The sequence below is a fragment of the Abrus precatorius genome, unplaced genomic scaffold, assembly GCF_003935025.1.
Source record: "Abrus precatorius isolate BTA unplaced genomic scaffold, Abrus_2018 Scaffold5, whole genome shotgun sequence".
Classification (NCBI taxonomy): Eukaryota; Viridiplantae; Streptophyta; class Magnoliopsida; order Fabales; family Fabaceae; genus Abrus; species Abrus precatorius.
The window spans coordinates 9,448,673-9,472,870 of record NW_020874395.1 but is presented as its reverse complement, the minus strand read 5'-3'; the positions used below and the strand labels follow the sequence as shown (position 1 = coordinate 9,472,870).

Genomic DNA, 24,198 nt, shown 5'->3' with positions numbered 1-24,198 from the left:
TGTGTTTAGCTGTGCAATGTCTTTCGTAGTTTTAAATCGATTTCAATACCCTAACCTTTCTCATGTTTTTGTCCAATTTTTACGTTTCAAAATTACCTTTAAAAAATATTTCATCTTCAAGAATTACATTTCATTGTAGTTAAAGATACATAAAAGCAGAAATAAAAACCTTTTCGACCAATCAATTTTTTTCTTTTTCTTTTTATTTTAGAACATATTAAAAATATAAAAATGTTTTATAAGTTTATTTCTATTTTATGTAAATCATTTTATGAACGTCACAAGGACTTTGTCGAGCATGGGTCTATCTGCATTGATAAAGTTAATGTAAAGTGTTACTTGAAGGATTTTATAATTATAATTCCTTCATTAAGTTTTCTCCCTTCTTTTTTCCTTTTCTTATTGTGTCTTCCATCCATTTGGTACTCCAAACTGTGAGTGTAAATTTTTTTTCTAATTTGACTAGCGGTTTACAGAGTGGGAGAATAAACATTCTTGCTTCCAAATATTTGATGTTTGGATAAATTTAATACACAAATTAGGTGCTGTACAGACCTACACAAAACTAGGAAACAACTATACATTCTCACATTATTATTTTCTTTTATAATAGGTTGATTCATATATACAAGATAATATAATGAATGATGAGATGACGAGCAACAGCAATATAAAACTAGAGCAGGATCAAAAATTATCTGAGACTCTGATTCGAACCTCTCCGCTTGTTGCCTTTCCAACGCTAACTTACCACATCATGCAAGATAATAAAAACATGATTGCATTGAACTACCCCCACCCCATTTAAGTAGCACTCTTCAACTGCTCATCGTGCATGGGTCTCTCTGCATTGATATAGTTATTTGTCTCTGGTTCAACTTCATATGATGAAAGCAGCTTTCTCTGCATGAATTATGATGCATGCATTAGTAAAGAGGATTACCATCATATATCAGGTTCCTTATCCTTCCTTCTTTCCTTTAAAATACACAATCGGATGTCCTTTCAGCCAATATTCCACAAGTCATACAACTAACAGAATTTTCAAACTAAATAAATTAATATATCTATCATCTTAAACATATTGTGAGATATCTGCTTGTTTTAAACAGTAATGATAGTCAAAGAATGCATCCATCATACAAAAGAAGCATTATAGTCAAAACCTTCAAATGTAATAATAGCAAATATAAGATTTAGTTGAAGTATGGAGAGGATAGAAAATGTGTTAATAATTGATAATAGCCTCGAGTTTTATGTTTCTCGATGGAGCCCAGTTCAGGGACAACATAATGATACTGCATAGGATGAGAAATGTGCTTTGTATTTCACAAGGACCATGACAACATATAAAACATTGGTATCCAGAAAGCTATGAAAAAGAAACTAATGTTTTTCCTTGCCAAAAAATTTACAATTTTAGGAATTTTCAACCATTCAAGTAGTGAACAACGTTCAAAAAGGAGTTAATGAGTAACTGCTATTAATATCTGCTTCTATATTAAAAAAAATTAAGAATAATTCTGTCTGTACTTGTCTCTTGTTTCCTTCGATGATATGCAAAAGAAATTCATTAATAGGAGAGAAGGAAAAAGTACATAGGCCAGATGATAAGATGTCTTCCAACAGCACCAGTGAAAATCTTACTCCAAATAATACGGGCAGTAAAGTGAAACAAAAAGGAGATAACACTTCACCAAAATGGATTGTCATGGTGGTTCTACAGTGTAGGTAATCACCCATCATGACATACATCATATTTATAGCAATCCAAAGAACAGTGACTTGAATACTTACATGATCCTCAAAATCTGGACTAGTTAAATTGATAGACAGGTTTCTCATCAACAGTAGCACCTGAACATAGAAGGCCATAAATTTGTAAGTACTTTATAAACAAGCATATATTCATTTATACAGTTTTAGTTGTCACAAGTTAATTGTAAATAAGGTTTAAATAAAGCTTTAATGTAAACTAAAGGAGTAGCAATTAATTGTCTGAAGCAAATTAAAAACCAATTTGCCTAGAAGTATCTACAACACAATTCAAACTAGCTGAACTGAATAGCAAATATTGGACTGAAAGAAAATATGCATACCGTCTCAACATCTATACGGTCCATCTTTTTTAGTTTTTGCAGATGCTCAGCTGCACCTGGGTCAAATACACTGCCAATGAAGCTGTATACCTGAGTAAAATCTGGAAGAACTGCATGAAAATAAACCATTAAAATGTTAATTAAAATATCAAGACATAATAAATAAAAAAAAATCAACAATTCTATAAAGAGGACACTTGCATGACAGGAAAAAAAAAAGATTTTTTATAAGGAATGCTGTAAGTTTGTATGTGGGTCAAGGTGGGAGTTTGCAGAAAGCTCTTCAAACAGCTCTCAAGTCATGATGAATGTGAGGCAAAGAGTCATGACAACATTAAAATAGACTATCTCAACGATTTGATGGCCCCTTATCCAAATATTTGGATAGAGTAACTAGCATTTTTCACAACTTGAGTGAAGTCTTGCCTCTCGCTAACGCCATTAGTAAGCATATGCAAAATTATCACAAATTTATTATGTTATTGGCTTTGTACAGTTTGTCAGATTATTCCATTATTCTTGAGTGGGTTTGCTCATTGTACCTACCATGGACTCCACAATCCACATGGTCAGTCTTATTACAAGTACCAGCCAAATCCCCCTTTACTACGGATGTGTCTCCTGCTTTAACCAAGCTCTGGCACATTCCACTCAAAGTGGCAACCGTGCTCATTCTCACAAATTAGGGAAACCTCATTCTCATTTTAAGTGTGATTATTATCACAAGGAGAGAGACACAATTGACCAGTGTTATGTTTTGCATGATTACCATTTATTAATGGGTCTCGAACACAATCTCAAAATTTTGGCATTGTTTATCCACTTCCATCACTCTTTGCTTATAATATTCTCGAGTCTCCTTTTAATTTGTGGTCCATCAGTAGTCAAACTTTCTCTTTCGATTGAGTCACATATTTTACTAGAGACTATTTTTCTATAAGCCTAGAGTTTGGGATGGATGATTAGCACTGGATTAGTCACATGGACTTTATCAACTACATCCCTCTGCTCATGCTAGTTCAATAGTGGACTCTTCCTCTTATTCATGTTCTGTTGGGTCATCCCAATCTTTAGAAGTTATAGCTAATGGTGCCAACTGCCAAGTCTCTCCAAGCTACATCTACTTTAGCATTATACAAGATCTTTTTGTATTACACACACACACACACACACATGCATTCTTTCACTTTCCCCTCTGTCAACAAGTATCAATGAGAAAATATCAGCATTATACAAGATTTTTTTGTTTTATTTGTGGAGCACCATTGAATATAAATAAATCTAACAGATTATAATGTTCAGCCTTGCAGTTACAACAGTTCAAGTGAAAATTATGGAGTGAAGGACAATCATTATCATCTCCAAGATTGAAAATTAAGTTATTCAACCCCACATAATATAGTTTTTGGATATGCAACTGGCATATAGCACACACTGAAATATACATTATATGCCCCTGTCAGCACAAACTATGTTTATAAGGCACTCCACATACTTGCCAAGCATACATGTAACCATCAAAGAAAATCAACTTGAAATTCTAAAGTTTCCAATAAAACCTTGCCTCTTAATGGATGGTTTTTATTCCCTTGAACTTTAGATTCACCAACCGGCCACACTTTAGGAGTGCTTTCACTGCTACTACAAGGATTGTTCACTTTTGTCACTGCAAAAAAACATATAATGTTTCAAACACAAGAAAGTTGTTAGTATTCTTTATTTTTTTTTTTTTTTTATAATAAGTATCTTCAACAAACTATGTCAACTATTTTTCATGAACAAAATTCCAGGATAGGAACAGAAAATTGTAGCATTTAATACCAGGGGATAAATTGGCAGTTTGTGAGGTGTTGTTGGACCAGGACACCACAGTGTTCAAAATAGGCGTATTAAGCATTGGTAAGGAATCATTCTTCAGGATGTATCCAGGTTCAAGCAAAGCAGATGAAGATTGAAAAGATCCTGGTACTTGTGAGAGTACAGGAGCTGCCAAAAGTCAATTACAGATTATTAGATACAAATGCACTTCAAATGAGTCACCAAAAAAAAGGTGAAAGATTATGACCATTTTTGGAAGCTTTTTGAGGATATGGGTGGGCAGCTTTTCTTTTAGGCCTGGGTGGAGGAAGATGTTCACTTGTCCCACTCTTCTGAACTTTTAGAAAGTATTTCTGCGCATGGCTACGTATCTACAAAGTCAGTGGAAATTATCATTTTAGTGCTTAAACTGTATGGACATTACACTGAAACTTGAAAAAAAACAATAGGACAAGCCCCAACAAATCAAACAGTCATATATATATATATATATATATATGCATTCAGATTTTCAAGCTGGCTCAGCTGCAGACTGGTTTTAACCTAAATAACAACAACCAAACCTTTTCCAGCTAGGGTTCGCTGCACAGATCAATTATGCCATAATGTCCTGTTGTAAATCATGTCTAGCATAAAATATTACTCCCTGTTAACATTTTTTTTTCTTTCGCTAAACAAAAGGATCAGCATATCATCAAAAGCAATATGCATCATTTTGTAGCCTGTACCTAGAAGTTTAAAATTTTAGTGCAATTGGTTTTTTGTAGAAACTTCTATTATGCTTTGTCCATGTTTTGTTCTTACATGTGGAGGCATGTTAAATATTACAAAAACCATTCCTGGATCTGCACCAAACAGCTATGCTTTTAGGACTGTTGGTCCTTTCCCATTTTTTCAGAAAACAACAAACTATGATATGAACGATGGTTATAAACATCTAATAAGAGGATTAAAATTAAATGGTTAAAATGGTGTATATATTAACTTAGATCACAAAGTGACCACAATATGAGAGAACAAATATGGTTAACGTCAAAGCCAAATGTTTATGAAACAAACCCATTTGTTTGACCAGTGCTATTCAATAAAGTCATATATGTTTATGGAATAACTTCACAAGGCAACAGCTTGCATTGTATAGAGTGCACATGAAACTTACATTATATCTCAATTGAATTTCAAAATTGAAGCACCTTGCCTCAGAAAAACAGTGGGCTAAAATGAGATATCGGTTTAACAGTTTTTATTATAAAACCAATACAACTTATCTATTTTAATGGACCAGGAGGTCAACAAACCACTCTTACTATAGCAGTGGAGCACAATATGCCAGTGAGAAAGATATGGAAAAGATTTGGTGGAGGAGGTGTGGAGATGGGAGGGAGGAAAAGATTTATCTTCTGACATTTCATTTCCAACAAGATATCGTTCCATTGGCAAAATTTGAAAACTACATAACTAATCAACCAAATTCCAACATCATGGATTTTCTCGAACCAATTTATTTTTTAAGTAACCTTCACATGGAACATTTTACATGGAAGTGATTTTTTATCGGTGAATAGCCATTTTCATGCCCTGGCTCTGTTGACTTCCCTCCCAAAACATTGAGAGCAAAAACAAATTTAACAAGTATGTGACAAACTACAATGAAATATCCAGACTCAAAACAAGAAATATTAAAGATAATGGTGCCCACATCTGGCGCAGTCCATTTGGAATTACCTGTATAACAGTCTTTGATCCAACAAATGCTTCAATCTTTTTCCAGTCACGGTCAAACCTGGATACAAATATGAAGGAACAAAACAATGTGAGGATAATGGAAAATGCTTCAATCATTCTCGTGTTTTTAACTAATAATTACATAAATGACAACCCATTTTACTTAATATTTTTATTCTCAAGATTTGTGCATAAAATCTTTGAAAATGGAAAACAATATAAAAACAAGGTCACCTTTTATCCTCAGTAGACAAGAACTAAAACCAAAAAACATTTTATCATAACAAACGCGCCCTCAATTCACTATCTATTGACTGTGTTAATAGAGCATAAGAAACCAAACTTTACCCTATTCATTTACCATTTCCATTCCAACATCTCCACCCTCACACAAAACAAAGTCCAATTCCTCCGGCCCATTCAGAAAACCCTAAATCCCACAGAATTCAGCTCATGCAACATAGAAAACCAACGCTGAGCACTAAAATTCAACCAACCAATGTCTCAACCGAACACTATAATACTTCATTACTAAACTTCAGAACCATTCAAAAATCCAAATAAAAAAGAAAGGAGCAAAGATTACAGTTGAAGCGCTTCGAGGAACTTGTCGTGTTCGGGTTCGGTCCAGTTCTCCCTCGACTTGGTGATAGTGTAGGGCTTCCGGATCTTCTTGGCGGCTTCCTCCGACGAGTTCGTGGCGGAAGCCGCCGTGGCAGTGGCAGCGGCAGCGGAGACGGAGGCGAAGGGTGGCAACCCGGGCAGAGCCATACCAGTCGGATCCAAGTAGAAACCCTCGGGCGGGTTCGGGTTTTTGGATACCATTCAAAGATTTTAGAGAGAGAGCTAAATGCGGGTTTTGTGGCGAAACGTACGTCAATTTATACAAGAACAAAGGTTAGGTTTGCTGCTGCACTTGTGTTTTATTACAAATATAATTAAAAATTATATAATATTAAACCAGTTTTCTAACACGTAACAAACATTTTATATATTTTTTACAAAGCTCCGTCATCTTTACAGCTTTTTTTGAGGTTGGATTTTTTAGGATGTTTGTGGTTTAGGCATGTAGCCTAATTTTTATTTTTATTTTGGATTATAAGTCCCGTTTAATAAAAAAAAAATAATACTTACACTATTAATAATACTAAATAAATATTATAATTTTTAACAAAAATATTATTTAATAATTTCTTATTATGTTTTTTAATATGAAATAAAAAAGGAATTTAAATAGAATTACTTGGTACATTAAAATGTTCATACTGTTAATTAATTACAAATTGTGATATTAACAAAAATATAATAATTAATTTAAAAATTATATTTATTGCATATTCTAATAAGTGTAAAATTAAAATATTAAATTCTTTTACAAAATAATTTAATTATAAATTATTATATTATTAAAATTTATAATAATTAATTATTTTTCTAATTATAATAATTAATTTAAAAATTATATCTGTAGTATATATTAATTAGTGGTTAGTTTAATAATTAAATTTTAATAATTCATTAAGATTTAAGTTGCGTTAATATTTTTATATTTTTAATAAATTTTAATTAATAAAAAATTTTCAAAAAATATACGTTTTAGACTGTATATTTAACTCTCTTCTTGGTCTCATAAGACTCATAACTTAAAACATAATTCTAAACCTACTTAGGAAATATTCTTATAAATCTAATTATCTTGCAAATAAAAGTATTTTTATATCTTGAAGATATTAATTATTTTAAATTAATAAATATTAAGACGATGCTATAAAAGAATATAACATTACTCATAATTTTGATGTGCTAGTTAAACAAATTATATATAGTAAAAATTACATTATGTGTACATTAAAAAATAGGATTAAATAAATTACTATCTATATTATTTTTTATATGGTTATTTTTCAAAAATATTTTTACTTATTTAAATGTTTATAAAAATCTAATCATTATTTTTACTTAATTTTTAATACTTTAGATTTTTATTATAAATAAAAATATAAAAATATTTTAATTTTTGAAAAAAAATAATATACACATTATACTAGTTATATGGTATTATTCTCTTAATTAAAATTAAATTTGATTCGATTTGTTATTTATTGTTAAATTTATTATTTATTGATAATATACTATAGAATTGATTATTTATCAACAAATTTTGATATTCAGAGTAATATTGAATAAGCAAGTGTAATTTATAAAGGAAAATTTAATTATTTGAATAAATTTTGAGATTTATTTACTTATGAAAAAAATTTAAATTTGATATCTGTTAAAAGTTAATTGATACTGATTATAAATTATAAAAAAATTTATAAAATAAAAAATGATTAAATATAGTTTGATTATACTTATTAAGTCTATTTAGTAACATAAATTTAATATATATATATATATATATATATATATATATATATATAATATAAAGAGAGAAAGTAATGTTTAAATTTATTAACTTATAAGAAATAAACATTATAGATGACATAAACATCATATTTCTTATCTTTTCAATTTTGTTACATCAGTATAAGTTTAAAAACTCTTACACCTAATCTGAACTTTTTATTTAACTTAAATTTAATGGCTAGTGAAGTAATAAATTATAACCCGTTAGATTTAAGTTAAATGAAATGTTTAGATTGAATGTAAGAGTTTTTAGACTTACATCAGTGTAAGAAAATTCTACCCATATATATTGGATGAATAATCAATCAAAAATAAAATAAAAGTTGGAATTAGACCGAAATAAAGGCTAAATTATTTACATTCAGTTTCATCAATAAAATTTTTGTATCATTTAATAATTTCGTTATATATAAATAAAAGTTGCATATCTAAATTTTATAATATATTTCTTTAAATCTTTGTTTATCAATATAAGATTTTGTTAATTTAAGCCTTTGGAGGTAATTTTAAGTATTGAAAAAAAATTTAAAAATACATTTATCGTAATAAAGGTATATTTTTTAAAATTTGAGTTTCAAGATTTCATGTAAAAGTTTTGTTATTTATTTAATTACAATTTTTTTTTCCTAATTCTTGAGAGCTCTTAGCTCGGGTATCACTACCTTAAAATTGATGAACACCAATTTGATGATTTTTATAGTGTGGTAATGAACATGTTCTATGCTTGTATTGTATACTTATCTTTGCAAACTGATCTTGATTCTTTCTTATCCATCTCTTCTGATTTTGACCCTTCAAAGAAGTATTTTCCTCTTGATTGATTCTTTTGGTCATGTTTGTTTTGAGTTTAAAACTGTTCAAGGAGTTGCTTTAGGAGATGAGAGCAAATTGCTCACCGGTAAATACTTGATGTTGATTAAGCTGTTTAAATATATTTGTGTATAATGCATGTTAACTCTTTTATATAAAGGGCATTGTATGATTTTGTGTGTAATGCTTATCTGTATACTAAGCCTGGGATCTAGGTGTCGCATCTAAAGATGCAGCTCCTTAGGGAGACCCATTCCGAGACAACAAAAAGGCCAATAATTCTTAGCAACATTTTCCACTATCCTCCTTTTGAAACTGAACTTTAGAGCATCTTTTATGGGGTGGTGCAGCTTGTGATAAAGAAATGTATCATAGGGTTTGAACTGAGAGTGATTGCAAGAGACTGTATTTTTAAGTTTGAATGTGCAGTCTCATAAGTGATAGTGGCATATGCAAATGCAAAAGTAATTTTATTTCTTCTATCCTTCTTGCAATTTGTTTTATTTTTTGCATTTATATTTACAATTATTACAAAGGAGTAATTTAATAGATAATTTATGAATTTGATCCCACAAAGTGATGAGTTATCATAAATACTTTTAATTCAGTTTTAGATTGCATTGATACAATTTCAGATAATTCACACATGTTAAATTTATTACGTAATCTCAAAATGTTCGTTTACGTATTTTAAATTTTCAAGATTGAATTGAGAAGAATTTTAACAAATTAATTAGAGATGAGAATTGATTTTAAAGCCGGTTCAACAAATACATTCTTTAATTTGAATTAATGAATTAGATTAAAATTGATTTTAAAATCAAATGTCTAAAAATAGTTCAATCGCTTTAAGTTAATTCATTAATTTTTTTTATTTAATCTCTTGATTACATTCTTGCTTTCATTCAAGATCTTTTTAATTTTTAATATTTAATTTTTAGTGTTTGTAACTAAAATTCTAAAAGAAAATAACTTGTCTCTTACTTTATTGCATTTAGATTATCGGAACCATCCATCAGTTCTATTGTCATTTTGTTAATTAGGATTAGTTTAAATTTCATAATTAAGATTATATTTGATTTGATTAGTTTTATTTTTAAATAATTAAATTCGATTAAATTACATAAAGATTGTTTTGTTTTTCAAGATTAGATTAATTTTTATTAGGATTATATTATATTCATTTTTTATTAAAATTAAATCAGGTAAATTAGTTTCGATTAGATTAATTAAAAATATAAAATTTAAATTTTAAAAAATAAGAGTATATTTAATTTTTATTTTTAAAAATAAAATATATTTTAGAAACAAATTGTATTATATTATACTTTAAAAACAGAAAAACAGAAAACTGATTTTAAAATAGAATTTAAATATTCTCAAAATAATTTAAATTTTTAAAAAATATTGCTATTCTAACCACGTTTCCTTTATATACATAGTTTTCTAGTTCTAGAGTGATAAAAAGTGATTCAAGACTTTGTGCACACGATTGAGGTATAGTGTGAGTTATGGTCGTATATGTACATATCCCGATATCCATTTAGTTTTTCTTGTTAATTTGTGCAAACTGAAAAATATTTTTAGTTACATTATGTATAGAATATTACTAAAATTGTGAGAAATTTTTGTACAAATTAATAATAAAAGTATATATAATATTGGGTGAATAATCAGTTAAAGAATAAAATAAAAATTGGGATTAGATCGGAATCAAGGTCAGATCAATTGTATTGAGTTTCATCAATAAATTTATGTATCATTTAATAATTAATAGCCGTTGCAATCTATATATCTTTTTTTAAATCTTTGTTTATCAATATAAGATTTTGTCAATTTCAGTTTTTGAAGGTAATTTTAAGTATTTAAAAATTATTTTTTATTAAATAAAATTTTATCATCATCAGTCCTTTAAATATAATTCGAAAAGTTGACATTATATTCTCCACAAGTAAATTTTCACACTTCTTTTGTTTACTCTCGTCCCGCGTTTTAATAGGATCTTTTCTCTTCCTCTTCTACGACTCTGATTTCACAGGCTTTTTTGAACTGCGTGGTTGGTTTCGAAGGTTTCAGGTTCGAAACCAAACTAGGTAAGCTTTTTTTCTCTTCTTGACATTCGGTATTGTTCGGTTGGTGAACTTACGATGTGGTTGGTTACCGTTAGTTTCTTAATTCTGGGCTTTTGTTTTGTTTTGTTTTTTTTTTTTTTTTTCTTTAAAATTTTGAGTTTGAAGATTTTATGTAAGAGTTGTCTTATTTATTTAATTACATTTGATTTGTTTTCAAATTCTCGACCGCTGTTACCTTAAAATTGACAAAGCACTTGAAGTTGACGAAACACAGGTTCAATGATTTTTATCTGTCTGGTGAAACTATGGACATGTTTATGCTGGGAATTGTGAATGCTTACACTGTATACTTATTTTGGCTCAATGGCTGTATTTTATTTCTTCAAAGTTTGTTTTCTTCCTTGAATGTAACTTTATCTCCTTCCTCGATTTTTTTTTATTTTTTATTTTTATGTTAGCGGGAATAATTTTCAAGAAAGTGAATCTTTACGTTCAGATTTATGTGACCGTGGATATCTAATTTTCGGCTGTGATTGTGGATATCTAATAAATCTGATTGTAGATATCTAATTTTGGGATTGTGGATATCTAGTAAATCTGACTGTGGATATCTAATTTTCTGTTGTAGATATCTAATCTTCAGTTGTGATTGTGGATATCTAATTTTCGCTTTACTCTTTCAACTATTTATTGAATAAAATAATAAAATTTGGAAATGTTTAATCCGCTTTCATTGGATACTTTCTATAACTTTCGCTGGTCTTGTGTCTTCTATCTGTTAACTAGCCTTCTTCACTGATTTTATTCACTCTGTTCGTATAGAATTGAATTGCATCAACAAATCTCTTCAGGGATAGAAAAAGTGATTTGAAAATGGCGCGGCAAATGCATCATCCTCCTCGTTCTGAAAGTACTCGTACAAGAGACACTAACATCGCTCAGTCTAATCTTGACACAATGGTGTCACGTTCAGAGAATACAATGAACGTAGATTCCCATTATTTACTGGCTCACGACAATGTCATGATGCACGGAATTCACAGTCAATATGATCGTCATATGGGAGCTCCAGCTGCTGCCTCTACATATTGTCGTGACATGAATCCTTCGTCTAGTACTGCTGTGTCTCGAAATCCCAGAACCGCTGATCAGTTATTGTCAGGTTCAAGCACATTCACAGTCCCTGGAACATGCAAAAATTCTGTTGGAACCAGAGCAAATAATCAACATTTCAATGTTTGTTCTTCAACAGGTCCTCGTAATGCAAGACACGCGGAAAATGGAATTCCTTTGCCACCACGTTCTAGTTCGTGGAGAAGATCAGATGAGCCTCTTCTGGTGCATGACCATGGAATTCCTTTGCCACGGCATTCTAGTTCGTGGGTAAGATCAGATGAGCCTCTTATGGTGCATGAGCATGACCATGGAATTCCTTTGCCACGGCATTCTAGTTCGTGGGGAAGATCAGATGAGCCTCTTATGGTGCATGACCATGGAATTCCTTTGCCATCACATTCTAGTTCGTGGGGAAGATCAGATGAGCCTCTTATGATGCATGACTATGGAATTCCTTTGCCATCACATTCTAGTTCGTGGGGAAGATCAGATGAGCCTCTTATGGTGCATGATCATCATGGAATTCCTTTGCCACCGCATTCTAGTTCGTGGAGAATATCAGATGAGCCTCTTGTGGTGCATGACCATGGAATTCCTTTGCCACCAGATGAGTCTCTTATGGTGCATGACCATGGAATTCCTTTGCCACCGCATTCTGGTTCGTGGGGAAGATCAGATGATCCTCTTATGGTGCATGACCATGGAATTCCTTTGCCATCGCATTCTAGTTCGTGGAGAAGATCAGATGAGCCTCTTACGGTGTATGACCATAACCATTCAATTACAGGAAACTATTCAGGGCTGCACTTAAATCCACCTCCTCTCCCTAGATTGGCTCAACAGCTGAACAGCAATAATAATATTGGTCATTCTTTGGCTTGGAATCAGTCTCTTCCAATACTCTTTTTACAAGGTAAAGATGTTTTTCTTTCTCCATTTTTTGTTGTGTGATCTTTTTAGAGATGTGTTCATGTATATTAATTTACTTGGATGGTTTGTGAATGAATGAAGTGAATAATTTACAGTCACATGCATGTAAAAAGTTTTATTTAAACGTAACTAAGCTCCTTGCGTTAACCAAGCGATAATTTGTTGTTGAAGTCTACTGTACACCTGAAGTTTGAATAAACATATGGGTGTTTTATTCTTCCATGTATAATCTGCCTCCCACGATGTCAGTTGAATAGTACTCATTTTCTTTAAATACTTAACATAGTGAATGGATTAAGTGTTTCTGACTGTTTCCCTTAATATTCTCTAGTTCCCAATGCTAATGGACATTCATTAGAGAATACAAATATGGGTCTGCAGAGATATCAGGATACATCTAGCATCGGAAATGGTCTAAGATTTCCCTACCCTGCTCCGGTCAACCCGCACTATTGTACCTTTGATTATCAAATGCAGCCTGTGCAAGAGAGGAGAGGTCACTCCGTCAACTTGCATCCTCCTCCAGTAACTGCAGCTTCACGCAGAGTTCCAACAAATCCTTTAAGCAGTGCTCAAATTCCCATACAAAATGTGTCACGTGCTCAAAGGATGACTGCTCAAATTCTTCCTCCCAGGCTTCAAAACCTTCCTCCCAGACTTCAAACTCTTCCTCCCATGGTCTTTCTCCAAATTGAGGTAATATTTTCTGTTTCTCTTCGTAATTGCTTTTTGTACTTCATAGTTCCATAGGACTTTTTATGCAGATCATATCCTTCCTACTTATTTTTACTCATGCATATTGATTGTCTTGTCACAAATTTGGCAGGATATTGCTATGCTGGTTGACCATCACAGTGATATGCGCTTGGATACTGAGCACATGTCTTATGAGGTGAGTAGACATAAATCCGATGTTTTACTTTCTTATCAGAGTGAATTAGAATAATGAGATCTAGGATCCTAAAAATTTAGTGACTGGAAAACTTCAATTTGTTTACTCTTTGAATTTTACAACAGGAGCTTCTTGCATTGGGTGAGCAAATTGGCAATGGAAACACAGGTTTATCCGAGGAAACAATCACAAATCAAATCAAGACAAGAACTTATTTACTACCTATTAACTCAGAGGAGGCAGATTCTGATGAACAAGAGGCTGATATTTGCGTCATATGTCAGGTATAAATAATTGCATAATATTTGTTCCATAGGGTAATTTAATCCATTTCACCATTAATTGGAATGCTTGTATTGATTTCACAGGATGAATACAAGAACCAAGATACGATTGGAATTCTTCAATGTGGGCACGAATATCATTCAGATTGTATAAGGAATTGGTTGGTTGTGAAAAATGTCTGCCCCATATGCAAATCAGAAGCATTGACTCCTTTAGAAAAGGAGGGTGTATAAAAATCAATGCACTCTTCTTCGATACTATATTTTTTTGAACGTATTCATATTTTGCTACGTATATAAACTTGCACATATATTTGTTGGCATAAGAACATTGTATCTATCAAGTTGTACAAAACTTGTTGTGTAATGTAATAACATTGGTCATTTACATTGTTACTATTTTTTAATGCATGGTTGAATGTCCCGTGTTATGTATATATTGATACTTCTTTTCTTAAGATTTATGCTTTGTTTATTTTTTTAGTTCATCTGTATATTGAATGATAATAAATGAAAAAAATTGTTGACCACAAACGAAAGTTATTTTTTGTTATGTGCTAGTAACTTAGCTATTATATCTTCGTTTACGTGGTCTAATATGTTGAGTATAGTTTTATCCTTATAAAAATAGAGTTATGACTTATGGCTTAGTCATGACACAGAAAATAAATAATTGTGGCATTTTTTTATTTACATATATACAAGTTTATATTCAATAACCTATTTAAAAGTATTATTTTAACATAATTAAAAGACTTTACTATTAAGTAGGATTTTATAGTTTTCCTGTCTCTTAAAAAAAAAGTCAATGAGTAGTTATATCTAAAAAAGTTTTGTTGAAATTTTTCTTGGATAATGTTTCTACAAAGCCAAAAAATCAATTTGTGTTTTTTTTTCTATTTTCTTACAATAAAAGCAAATGTTATTTTTTATTAGTATGCAGGTAATGAGTATGTAGTGATATAAATAAAAATGTAAAAATATTATTATTTTTCTGCCATATAATATTAGAACTTAAAAGTAATGAATTTGACCATGATTAATGTTCTTGAATTTCAATTTTATATTTAAATAAGGTAAAATTTATGGTACAAAGTAACTAATAAAGTTTGATATTCTCTTTTATAGATGAAACGAGTTAATGGTTTAGTTTAAAAAGACATTAATATTTTCTCATTTTTAAAATATTAGAAAAATTATAATCACTAATATAAGAATAGTATAAAATATTTTCTCAAGTTTACGGATACCACAACAAATACTAAAGTAAAATTTATAGTACTTTGAGTAACTGAGAGGGTTTGGTATCCTCTTTTATTTGTGAAACATTCCTAACCATAAATTTTATATTGATATGTATAATAAAATTAGTAGTTTAATTTAAACAGACGCTAATGTCATCTCATTTTTAAAGTGAGGAATCACACCCGTTAATTTAAGAAGTCTATAAAAAATCCTCTCAACCTAAACCCTAAACTACATCAAACACCAATAAATAAATACTGGTGAAGTGGTATGAAGAACTAAATTTTCTCTCCTTATTCATTTTATGTAATCTTCCTTTGCTTGTTTAATAACATTTAAACTCACAATTAAGAATAATTTTATTATTATTGATTTAATTTTGCGTGAAAATTTTTATAAACCAAAAATCTAGTATCAAGTCATGCTGACAATTCAATTCATTTGTCTACAAATTATCCAATCTATTGATGCATAAATTCAACAACATATCTAATAATAAAAATAAAAGCTAATGAACGGGTTAAATTCATATATTGTTGAATGTACAATGAACTATTGAAAAAAATTAATACATTTTTAACATTTTTGACGAATTATAAATAGATTTATATTTATTTTAAATCCATTCATTAAATTTCAATTTAATTATTATTCAATGAATAACATCCGTAATACCAAGCAAGAGAATATTGTTCTTGTTAAGTTATGGAATATACCAACACTAAAGGACAACAAATAATATTAAAGCTAGGTGGGTTTATTGCTAACTAAAAATAAATCAAAGGAAGAATTCAAAAGACAATAAATATTACATTTTTATGGGAATAAACTTAGTAATTTTGTTACTTGATGCTTTTCAACGATGAATAAAATTTCATGAAGCATACAAAATTCAAGAAGAGGAACTCAACAAATTATTTTACGTAAATTCTCAAACATTAATTAGCTATAAATCAAAGCATAAAGAAAATTGAATATGAAAAATTATTTCCTTTAAAGACAAATAATATATTTTGAATTCTAATAAACCAAAAATGTGTTACTTTTATTTGTGAAAATTTTTTAGCTCAATCGTAAGCAAACACCTTAATCATAATTCTTCATAATCTCCATACCTCGACAGAGAAAACAACATGACAAAACCAGTTTCATCAAATGTTAGTTTTTTTTTTTTTTTTCCTGAGAAAAGACTAAAATTGGTTAAAAAGTAAGAGTTAAATAAGATAAAAATAATAAATATAAAAAATAATTCTTTAATGTGGTTTGGATTCATTTTCTGAAAATTTTCACAACTTTAATTTTGTACTAGAGCATAAACAACACATTCATTCATACAGTTCTTTGGTTTACTCTTTGGGTTCTTTGCTTAAGATACTTTTCTTTTATTTTGTCATCCCAATTTTGCGTGACAATCTTGGGATCATTCATACAGTTTTGGTCTATGCCGATTTGTGTACTTCATATTTTTTTTTAGAATTTAAAATAAACTAATTCAATTTATATTTATAATATATACCCTTTCGGGATCATGTTAATTATGTTTTTATAATTTAAAATACCTCCCCATGCGTACTTGTTGTTGCATATTAGATTCAAATTGTTGTTGTTCCTATTAGAGGTCTCGTTGACACATTCATTAAGACCAAAAATATCTATTAAAAATTATAAAAAAGTGTATATTACAGTTTTTCGTTAAAAAATGTTAGAAACTGGCTAATACTTTCGTAACACTAAAAAAATAAAAGTTTCGTTAACTTTAACAATTATATTAAATTGAAGTACTTATAAATGATAAATGTTATTAAAATATAATATTTGTTATATTTTTTTTAAAAATAAACAATTTCAACTGTGTTAAACCTTGAAGAGAGAGTTTTATGCTTGTAGTAATTTATTTGAATCAAATATGATGATTATTATTTTTAATAATGATAATTATTTTAAAATAAAAATTATTATTTGTAATTTTTTAAATATAACTTATCACTTTTAATTATTTATATTAAATTATCATTATTTTCATATATTAGATTTAATGGCACGTGTGAACTTGAGAACACCTAGTATACAATTTTTAGATTGACAAGTGTGATTCTTTTAATTTCTTAAAAATTATTATTTTTAAATAAATCATTAAACCCAATAATTGTTTCACTGAATTAAACTCTTAAATTTAAGAGTAGAAATTACCAGATTTAATCTGTAACATAAATATCCTTAAAAAACCTTTAAGAAGTGGAGTGGAGTAGAGCAGTTATTGAAGGACGCCAGTAATCACTCTTTTCTCGTAGGTTGTCTGTTTCAACTTTCAACTCAACACTCTCCTCAACCTATTCAGTTATATCTTCCTTCAAATTCTACTCACTCTTCCTCTTTCTTCTCCTTATTGTAGACATGTTTGGCATCTTCTTTGGGTGGTCAAAAGCTTCAAAATGGTAACTATGCTTTTCATGTTTGAGATTCTTTCTCGTCTAGCTATAAAACTACGTTTAACTTCAATCTTTTTATTCTTAATTATTGTTGCAGCAAGAGGGTGATCAAAAGAGCACGTTGCAGGCTTGTATTATTGAAGAATAAGAGGCAGGTAATAGCAACGCAACTGCGCAAAGACTTGGCTGAGCTAATGCAGAATGGCCATGATGAAACTGCTATTATGAGGGTATGTAAGTATGCTTCAGCTGCTTATGAATAACATGCATATCCATTCGTTATGTACACATTCATGTGCTTCTAAATCTTGTAGAGAGGACTTTGGTTCTTGGTTGTAGTATATACTGCACTGTAACTAATAATATTGCACATGCCTTTCATCATGTTCATAAAACCTTGTTTTCATCTACAATATCTACTAATTACTGATATTAGCTAGTAATCTAAAGTCACAGTATTCTGAATTATTAGTCACTAAATTTGTTATCTCATCCACTAGGATAAGGCGTTTGTTGTTGTGTCCATCAATGTTACTATTGAGCATAAGTAATTTCCAGTTTCAAGTCTTATATTCAGTTAATTCCATTATAATTTCAGGTTGAGCATCTCATTCAAGATGAAGGCCTAGTTGCTGCGTATGATTTGTTAGATCACTTCTTTGAAATTATCCTTAAGAAACTTTCATATATCCGAAGGCACAAGTATGGTTTCCTAGATACCTTCACAAATCAAAATAAATGTCATTGTCACACCCCTAATAAATTTTTTTATGCTTCAACTTGCCAAATCCAGGGACTGCCCACCTGATATTAACGAAGCAGTATCTAGTATCATATTCGCTTCTGCAAAATGTGGGGATTTCCCTGAGCTCTACATCATTAGGAAGCTCTTTGGACAGCGTTATGGTGAGGACTATGCAACTGCAGCTGTGGAGCTACTTCCTGGGAATCTTGTTAGCAGAAAGGTTTTTTACTTTATTGTGCAAAACAACTACAAGCAATTCCAGTTTTGTTAATGTATGTATACATATTCATGAAGTTTCAAAATCACAGTTAATAGAGAATATCTCAGTAATGTCTCTTACGGATGATCAGAAGTATAGAGTGGTTGATAACATAGCTTGGGAAAACAGCCTCCAACCAAAGGTTTATATATATAAGCTATTAAATACTAATTTTTTTAAGGGTCAATGTGATAATATATTGTGCTCTATCTTATTTACTAATACCAAATTTTTATGTTCAATAATGTTGTACAGGTGAAAGAACATGAAGGGAATCAATTAGGGGAAAGTAATGCCCAAATAAAGTACACAAATGCAGAATCTAAAATACTCCCTCCAGTAGTTCAAGAGATAGAAAGAGGTATCACATGTGTTGGTTCATCCATCTCAAAGCCAAGTGACTCTTTTTCTCTGCCAGAATCTACCTTAACTGAAACTTCTGCTTTAATGTGTTCTACCCAACAGTATCCCCCTTCCCCTTGCCTGGCATATTCCATGCAAAAGGAAATTGAAAAAGAATACTTTCCTGATTTGCAAAACAAAGAAGAAATAATGGCTTTGGTACCCTCCTCGGAAACAGTTAGTTTGCTTCCATATTCTGAAGCAATGGTAGATTATGTTGATGACATTGAGGAATCTCAGCTTCTTGTATCAAAAGGTAGTTCCTGCCAAGATCAAAGGCAATTACTCGGTTATAATGACAGTGATATTGATCAAGATGAATCAAGCAGTGAGAGGTCAAGCATAAGGGGCTTAAGAAAGAGCAACCAGACACCAAAGCAAAGATTGAGAAGGAGATCAGTTTTACTTGAAAGCCAAGGCTTAATGGAAAATGGATGCATACTACATTGTCAAAAGCCACGCAAGAATCAAGAGTATGGTACTCAATGCAGCAAAATGGGAAAGAAGCATCTAGTTGAAGGGATTCCGCAATCAAATTATCCCCAGAAGAGACCAAAGCAGCACACCTCCTGTGAAAAGGAAAATTGTACAAGCCAAGGTAGTTCTAGGAGGGCTTTCAACCTTGACTTGAGTGGCTGCAGCTTGGACCATCCTTGTTATTGTTGCGTTTACTATGATCAAGAACGCTGCGAAGAGTTATCAATAGGGACAAAGAAAGGGATCAAAGATGCACCAATTCAACAAGGAGCTTTGCTTGGGGAATTTTGTCATTCCCTTCCCCTTTGCCATGATGAATCAAACAGGGGATTCATGGCAAAGGGATGCATGCATGTGTATTTTTTAGTATAACACTGTAATGTTCAAGTTTTCTGGGATTTAGATATTACGGAGACTATTCTTTGACATTCATAGATATATATCATTGCAAATAATTAATCACTTTTTCTAGCAGCAATTACTATGTGAATGATAAGCGTATCACCTTTTTAAATGACGATTACCGGTCCTGTTAGAAGAATCCAAATATCACTTAATGTTAATTATGTGATATTAGTAATCTCACCTATCACCTATGAAATCGAATATACATTGTTTGTTCTAGTGATCATTTAAAATTTGTCTGCAGCGTTTCTTTCGACCTCTTAGGTTAGATTGAGAAAATCAATTGCGCCATGTTTTGTTGTGTAGGAATTATATAATGTTGTTTATGTATATCTACAACTTTGTCCGTTGTCTTTTTGTTCGTGTAGTAAAGTATATTTTCTTGTGGCATTCATCTTCAATGTGTATTATTTGATGTCTATAATCGTTAATCTACTTGCTCACGATTCCTTCACCAATTATATGCGTAATTGCTTGTTAGGTTCATTGGGTGCTTATATTTTTCTTTTGGATTATTCCTAAGGGTGTAATAGGTCAAGCAAATGTTAAGTGCACTTCATGGTAAGTCTTACATGATGCTAGCAGATGAAATGAGATAAATGTAAGTTTTTGGTTACTTAAATATTGCTTAACGCATTAGTTTCTATAAAAGAATTCCTATTAATCATTTTTGGCAAAATTATGTGTACTCTGGTTGCATTTAAGATAGAAATAGAGGTATATGAAAGTTTCTTTTGTAACTCAATAATACGTAAACCAATTGTTTACCACCATTCCAAATTGCATGAGCAATAGGTATTACATGTAAAGGATCTTGTACCCATGCCTCAAAATTCTCTTGCCAAGCTACATGAAATAAAAATTTCAGAAGTTCACATAAAAATTGTTGCTAATTGTCAGAAACGAAAAGCAAAAATGTTCTAACAAAGACATTCCCTGAATAGTAGGGTTCTGAGTTAAGCCTCGACTAAATCTTAGAAATCTTAATGCCATAATGCATGATTTTCAAATTCTTTTAGCTATTATCCTATTTCAATAATTCTTGCTAAGAAGAATATCCATGTTGTGGCAATTCCTCCTAGAAGGTAATGAGTTATTCCTGTAGCACGCTCTTGTACAATGCTCAAAGCTTTAGGCTGAGTAACAGGAGCAACTTTTAATTTATTATGAGACCAAACAATGCATTTAATAAGTTCTTATCAATAACCATGTCCATTAAGTAGAAACATTAAACTAAAAGCTTAATTACTGACTATTTGAAACAAATCTCAAAATTTTAAACTACTCGTTTATCCAACCTAAAATTCTTGATAATAAACCAAAAGGTAATTATTTTTATAATTTGCTTGTTTCTAAAAATATTTTATCTGCAATATCTCAGAGAGTTGAGAATTATAATTTATTTAAATCCTAAGAATATAAATAGTATGCATCAAAAACACAACATTTTAGTATGAATAAAAAATGAAAAGATCTTAAGGTTGATGAAAAAAAACTATTGAATTTCAAAATTTTTTCTTTGGCCAAATTATAGATTAAAAGAATTAACCTGTATAAATTGCTATTGGTTTGATACCCATAATGGAAGCTGTCTTAACAATAAGGATACATGTACACTTATGATTGAAAATTGTTAGTCGAAATTTGTCTTCTATTTACCATAATATGCATAAGGTACATGAAGACAAATTGATATATACATAACATAAATGAGGACACACATTGTCAGATTGATACTAATCAAATGATGTATCCATTAGATTGAAAAAAGAATCAACAAAATTGTCTTTTTTTTATTTCAAGCATACAATTTGATATTTGGTGAATCCATCGATATAATATTTTTTTTATATCTATTTTTATTGGATTAATTAATTAGAAAGAATAAATTCAATTAAGAATTTTTAAAAAATTTATATTTATATAAAAAAATAAAAAATGAGTTTCATTATTATTACTAATCAATAAAAAAAATCTATCAAAAGTGAGGGGAAGAGGAAAGCTTCCACTTTATTTTTGTATGATAAAAAATTTATTTATACCAGTTATTTCACAAGAATAAAAAGAAGAAAATTAAAGATAAGTTGAATTTCAAATATTTAATTTGACCAATAAGATACAAAGACTTCCCATTTTGAATTACATTTGAAAGCCTATTTATCTTAAAGGAGTTTACGTACAATTCTAGAAAAATGACAATGATTATTGTCTTATTTGTACAATAAAAAAGTAGAATATGTTACAGAAAATAATAAATCAATTTGACAGTCAGAATCACAAGTTTGTTAATTTGAAGAGTCATTTTTAATTATTCAAATTATGAGATCTTAAATTTTGATGATTTTTTCTAAATGATTCATAGAAGAATGAATTGAAGAAAAAAAATCTATGAATATCTCAACTACAAGAAAGGACCTCATGATAGTAAATATGGGACCTCACCATTGATCAATACATGATGTTCTTTAACTTATTGTTACACTAGACGGTGAGAATGTTATTGATTGTGAATCTATATTGGGTTATTTACATAAAGTGATGAAAAAAATTGTAAAAGATCGTACAATTATACAATATCAACCTTATGTAACACGTTGATATAATTTAGCTACTATGTTCATAGAAGTAATAACTATAAATACACTAGAGCAGTTGAAAAATATTTAAATATCTAAAAGAGCTATCTATATTTGAGTAATTATGTTAGAGTTGAGTCGTATAACTTCTCATCTATTATGGAAATCTTTTATGATAAATATTGTTGCACAAACTTCTTTTTTCTATATTTTTAGATAAAGAGAACTAATATATAATTTATTTTAAGTTGCAATAGGTATGAGAATTGTAATACTTTAATTTAATTTCAAAATAATAAATTTCATAAAAATGTGAATAATAAAATTTTCATTTAAATATAATTTTTCATTAAACATTTCAAAATGATAAAGGATTGCAAGTTTATATCAATGACTACTACATGACTAATTCAATTATATCGAAATTTCAAAATAAAATTTAAGCTCTATAGTAGTTTCATTTATCTTTTTACTGAGTCCGATGCTAATTGTCTTAGTCACCTGAAAAATAAATGTAAGGGTGAATACTCTACACTATCCAACACACGCATAATATAGAGACTCACCTTACATATTTCACATGTTTTCTAACACAATTTAAATCAAGCATTCACAACTACAATTAACATTTCATTTCTTTTTACACATCGATGCACTCATTGCACCTTCATACAATTAATAAACAACAATCACGTGCGCTTAATGCACGCTAGCCATGCTCACTGTGATCACAGTTTCATACTATGGATGGTCGGCCGGTTACCCCTGCCTCACGGATACCACGTGTGCGGTCATGAGTCGCTCGGCAAAGGTGTTGGTCAGGGGTCTAGTCAGAAGGGGAGTGTGTGACCTGTGGTGCATCCACGCTCACTGTTGGTGTCACCACTACTCTCTCTCTTCCAAGATATTTCTACCATCCACATCTTCTACACCTCTAGTGCATCGTTGAACTATTCATAACATATTCACAACCACATTTAACATGCCCCATTCATACACATTTCAGCTACATATAGTATTTAGATTCATACACGGCACTTAGGCCCACATTCATTTACAGCACACGACACAAATGCCCATATTCACCCACATCACACTTAAATATTAAATCTTCATTATTAATTCATCACTCAATGGCATGTCACAATATACAATCACCCACAATGGGTTCAACCATCTCATTACACATCACATTACACAATAATTTCCATCAAACACACATTTCCTACCCTCTATCTCCGTCACATTACAATATTTAAAAAAATAAACAGTAATCAAACACAATGAGATAGGGTAAAGTCCTCCTTATTTCAAATCGAAGACCCAACACAATATGATGATAGAAAATGGCCCCCACTTGGATTTTACCCCTCCAAAAGCTCCAAACGTGTTTCTAACCTTCAATCTTGCACCCAAACGACTTTGAAGGCGATTTAATCTGTAAAATAGGGTTGAGGATCGAGAGGATTAAAGAGATCTCTAGGAGAGGAAAGGGAAAAATGAAT

General features: G+C 30.4%; 2 protein-coding genes and 1 pseudogene across 3 annotated transcripts; 2 read left to right on the top strand and 1 right to left on the bottom strand.

Annotated features, from left to right (window-relative positions):
- Positions 1-495: 495 nt before the first annotated feature.
- On the bottom strand, positions 496-6,496 carry LOC113867353 (protein REVEILLE 6-like). Of its 2 annotated transcripts, XM_027502626.1 has the most exons (8): positions 6,229-6,496; positions 5,643-5,700; positions 4,165-4,288; positions 3,921-4,085; positions 3,664-3,765; positions 2,100-2,209; positions 1,798-1,857; positions 496-903 (listed from the first exon to the last, which is right to left on the bottom strand). In XM_027502626.1, exons 1-8 carry the CDS (start codon positions 6,465-6,467, stop codon positions 805-807), a joined length of 957 nt encoding a protein of 318 aa, XP_027358427.1. In that variant the 5' UTR covers positions 6,468-6,496; the 3' UTR covers positions 496-804. The 2 variants fall into 2 exon arrangements, with proteins under 2 accessions (XP_027358427.1, XP_027358428.1); XM_027502627.1 differs by lacking the exon at positions 1,798-1,857 and having other exon boundaries at positions 504-903; positions 6,229-6,495.
- A 5,310-nt stretch (positions 6,497-11,806) lies between these two features.
- Positions 11,807-14,395, top strand: LOC113866628 (RING finger protein 44-like). The gene is made up of 5 exons (XM_027501444.1): positions 11,807-12,962; positions 13,311-13,675; positions 13,806-13,871; positions 13,997-14,155; positions 14,240-14,395. The coding sequence occupies exons 1-5, from the start codon at positions 11,807-11,809 to the stop codon at positions 14,387-14,389; spliced, it is 1,896 nt and encodes a 631-aa protein (XP_027357245.1). The 3' UTR covers positions 14,390-14,395.
- A 3,399-nt stretch (positions 14,396-17,794) lies between these two features.
- On the top strand, positions 17,795-23,542 carry LOC113866627 (annotated as a pseudogene).
- The last annotated feature ends 656 nt before the right edge of the window (positions 23,543-24,198 follow it).

Excerpts from the sequence above, each read along its gene's own strand:
- LOC113866628 (XM_027501444.1), top strand. The coding sequence starts at position 11,807 with ATGGCGCGGCAAATGCATCATCCTCCTCGTTCTGAAAGTACTCGTACA. Across the intron at positions 13,676-13,805 it reads TGGTCTTTCTCCAAATTGAG|GATATTGCTATGCTGGTTGA; the intron begins GTAATATTTTCT and ends CAAATTTGGCAG. Across the intron at positions 14,156-14,239 it reads ATATTTGCGTCATATGTCAG|GATGAATACAAGAACCAAGA; the intron begins GTATAAATAATT and ends TTGATTTCACAG.
- LOC113867353 (XM_027502626.1), bottom strand. The coding sequence starts at position 6,467 with ATGGTATCCAAAAACCCGAACCCGCCCGAGGGTTTCTACTTGGATCCG. Across the intron at positions 5,701-6,228 it reads TTCCTCGAAGCGCTTCAACT|GTTTGACCGTGACTGGAAAA; the intron begins GTAATCTTTGCT and ends ATTTGTATCCAG. Across the intron at positions 4,086-4,164 it reads TCAAAAAGCTTCCAAAAATG|CTCCTGTACTCTCACAAGTA; the intron begins GTCATAATCTTT and ends GACTTTTGGCAG.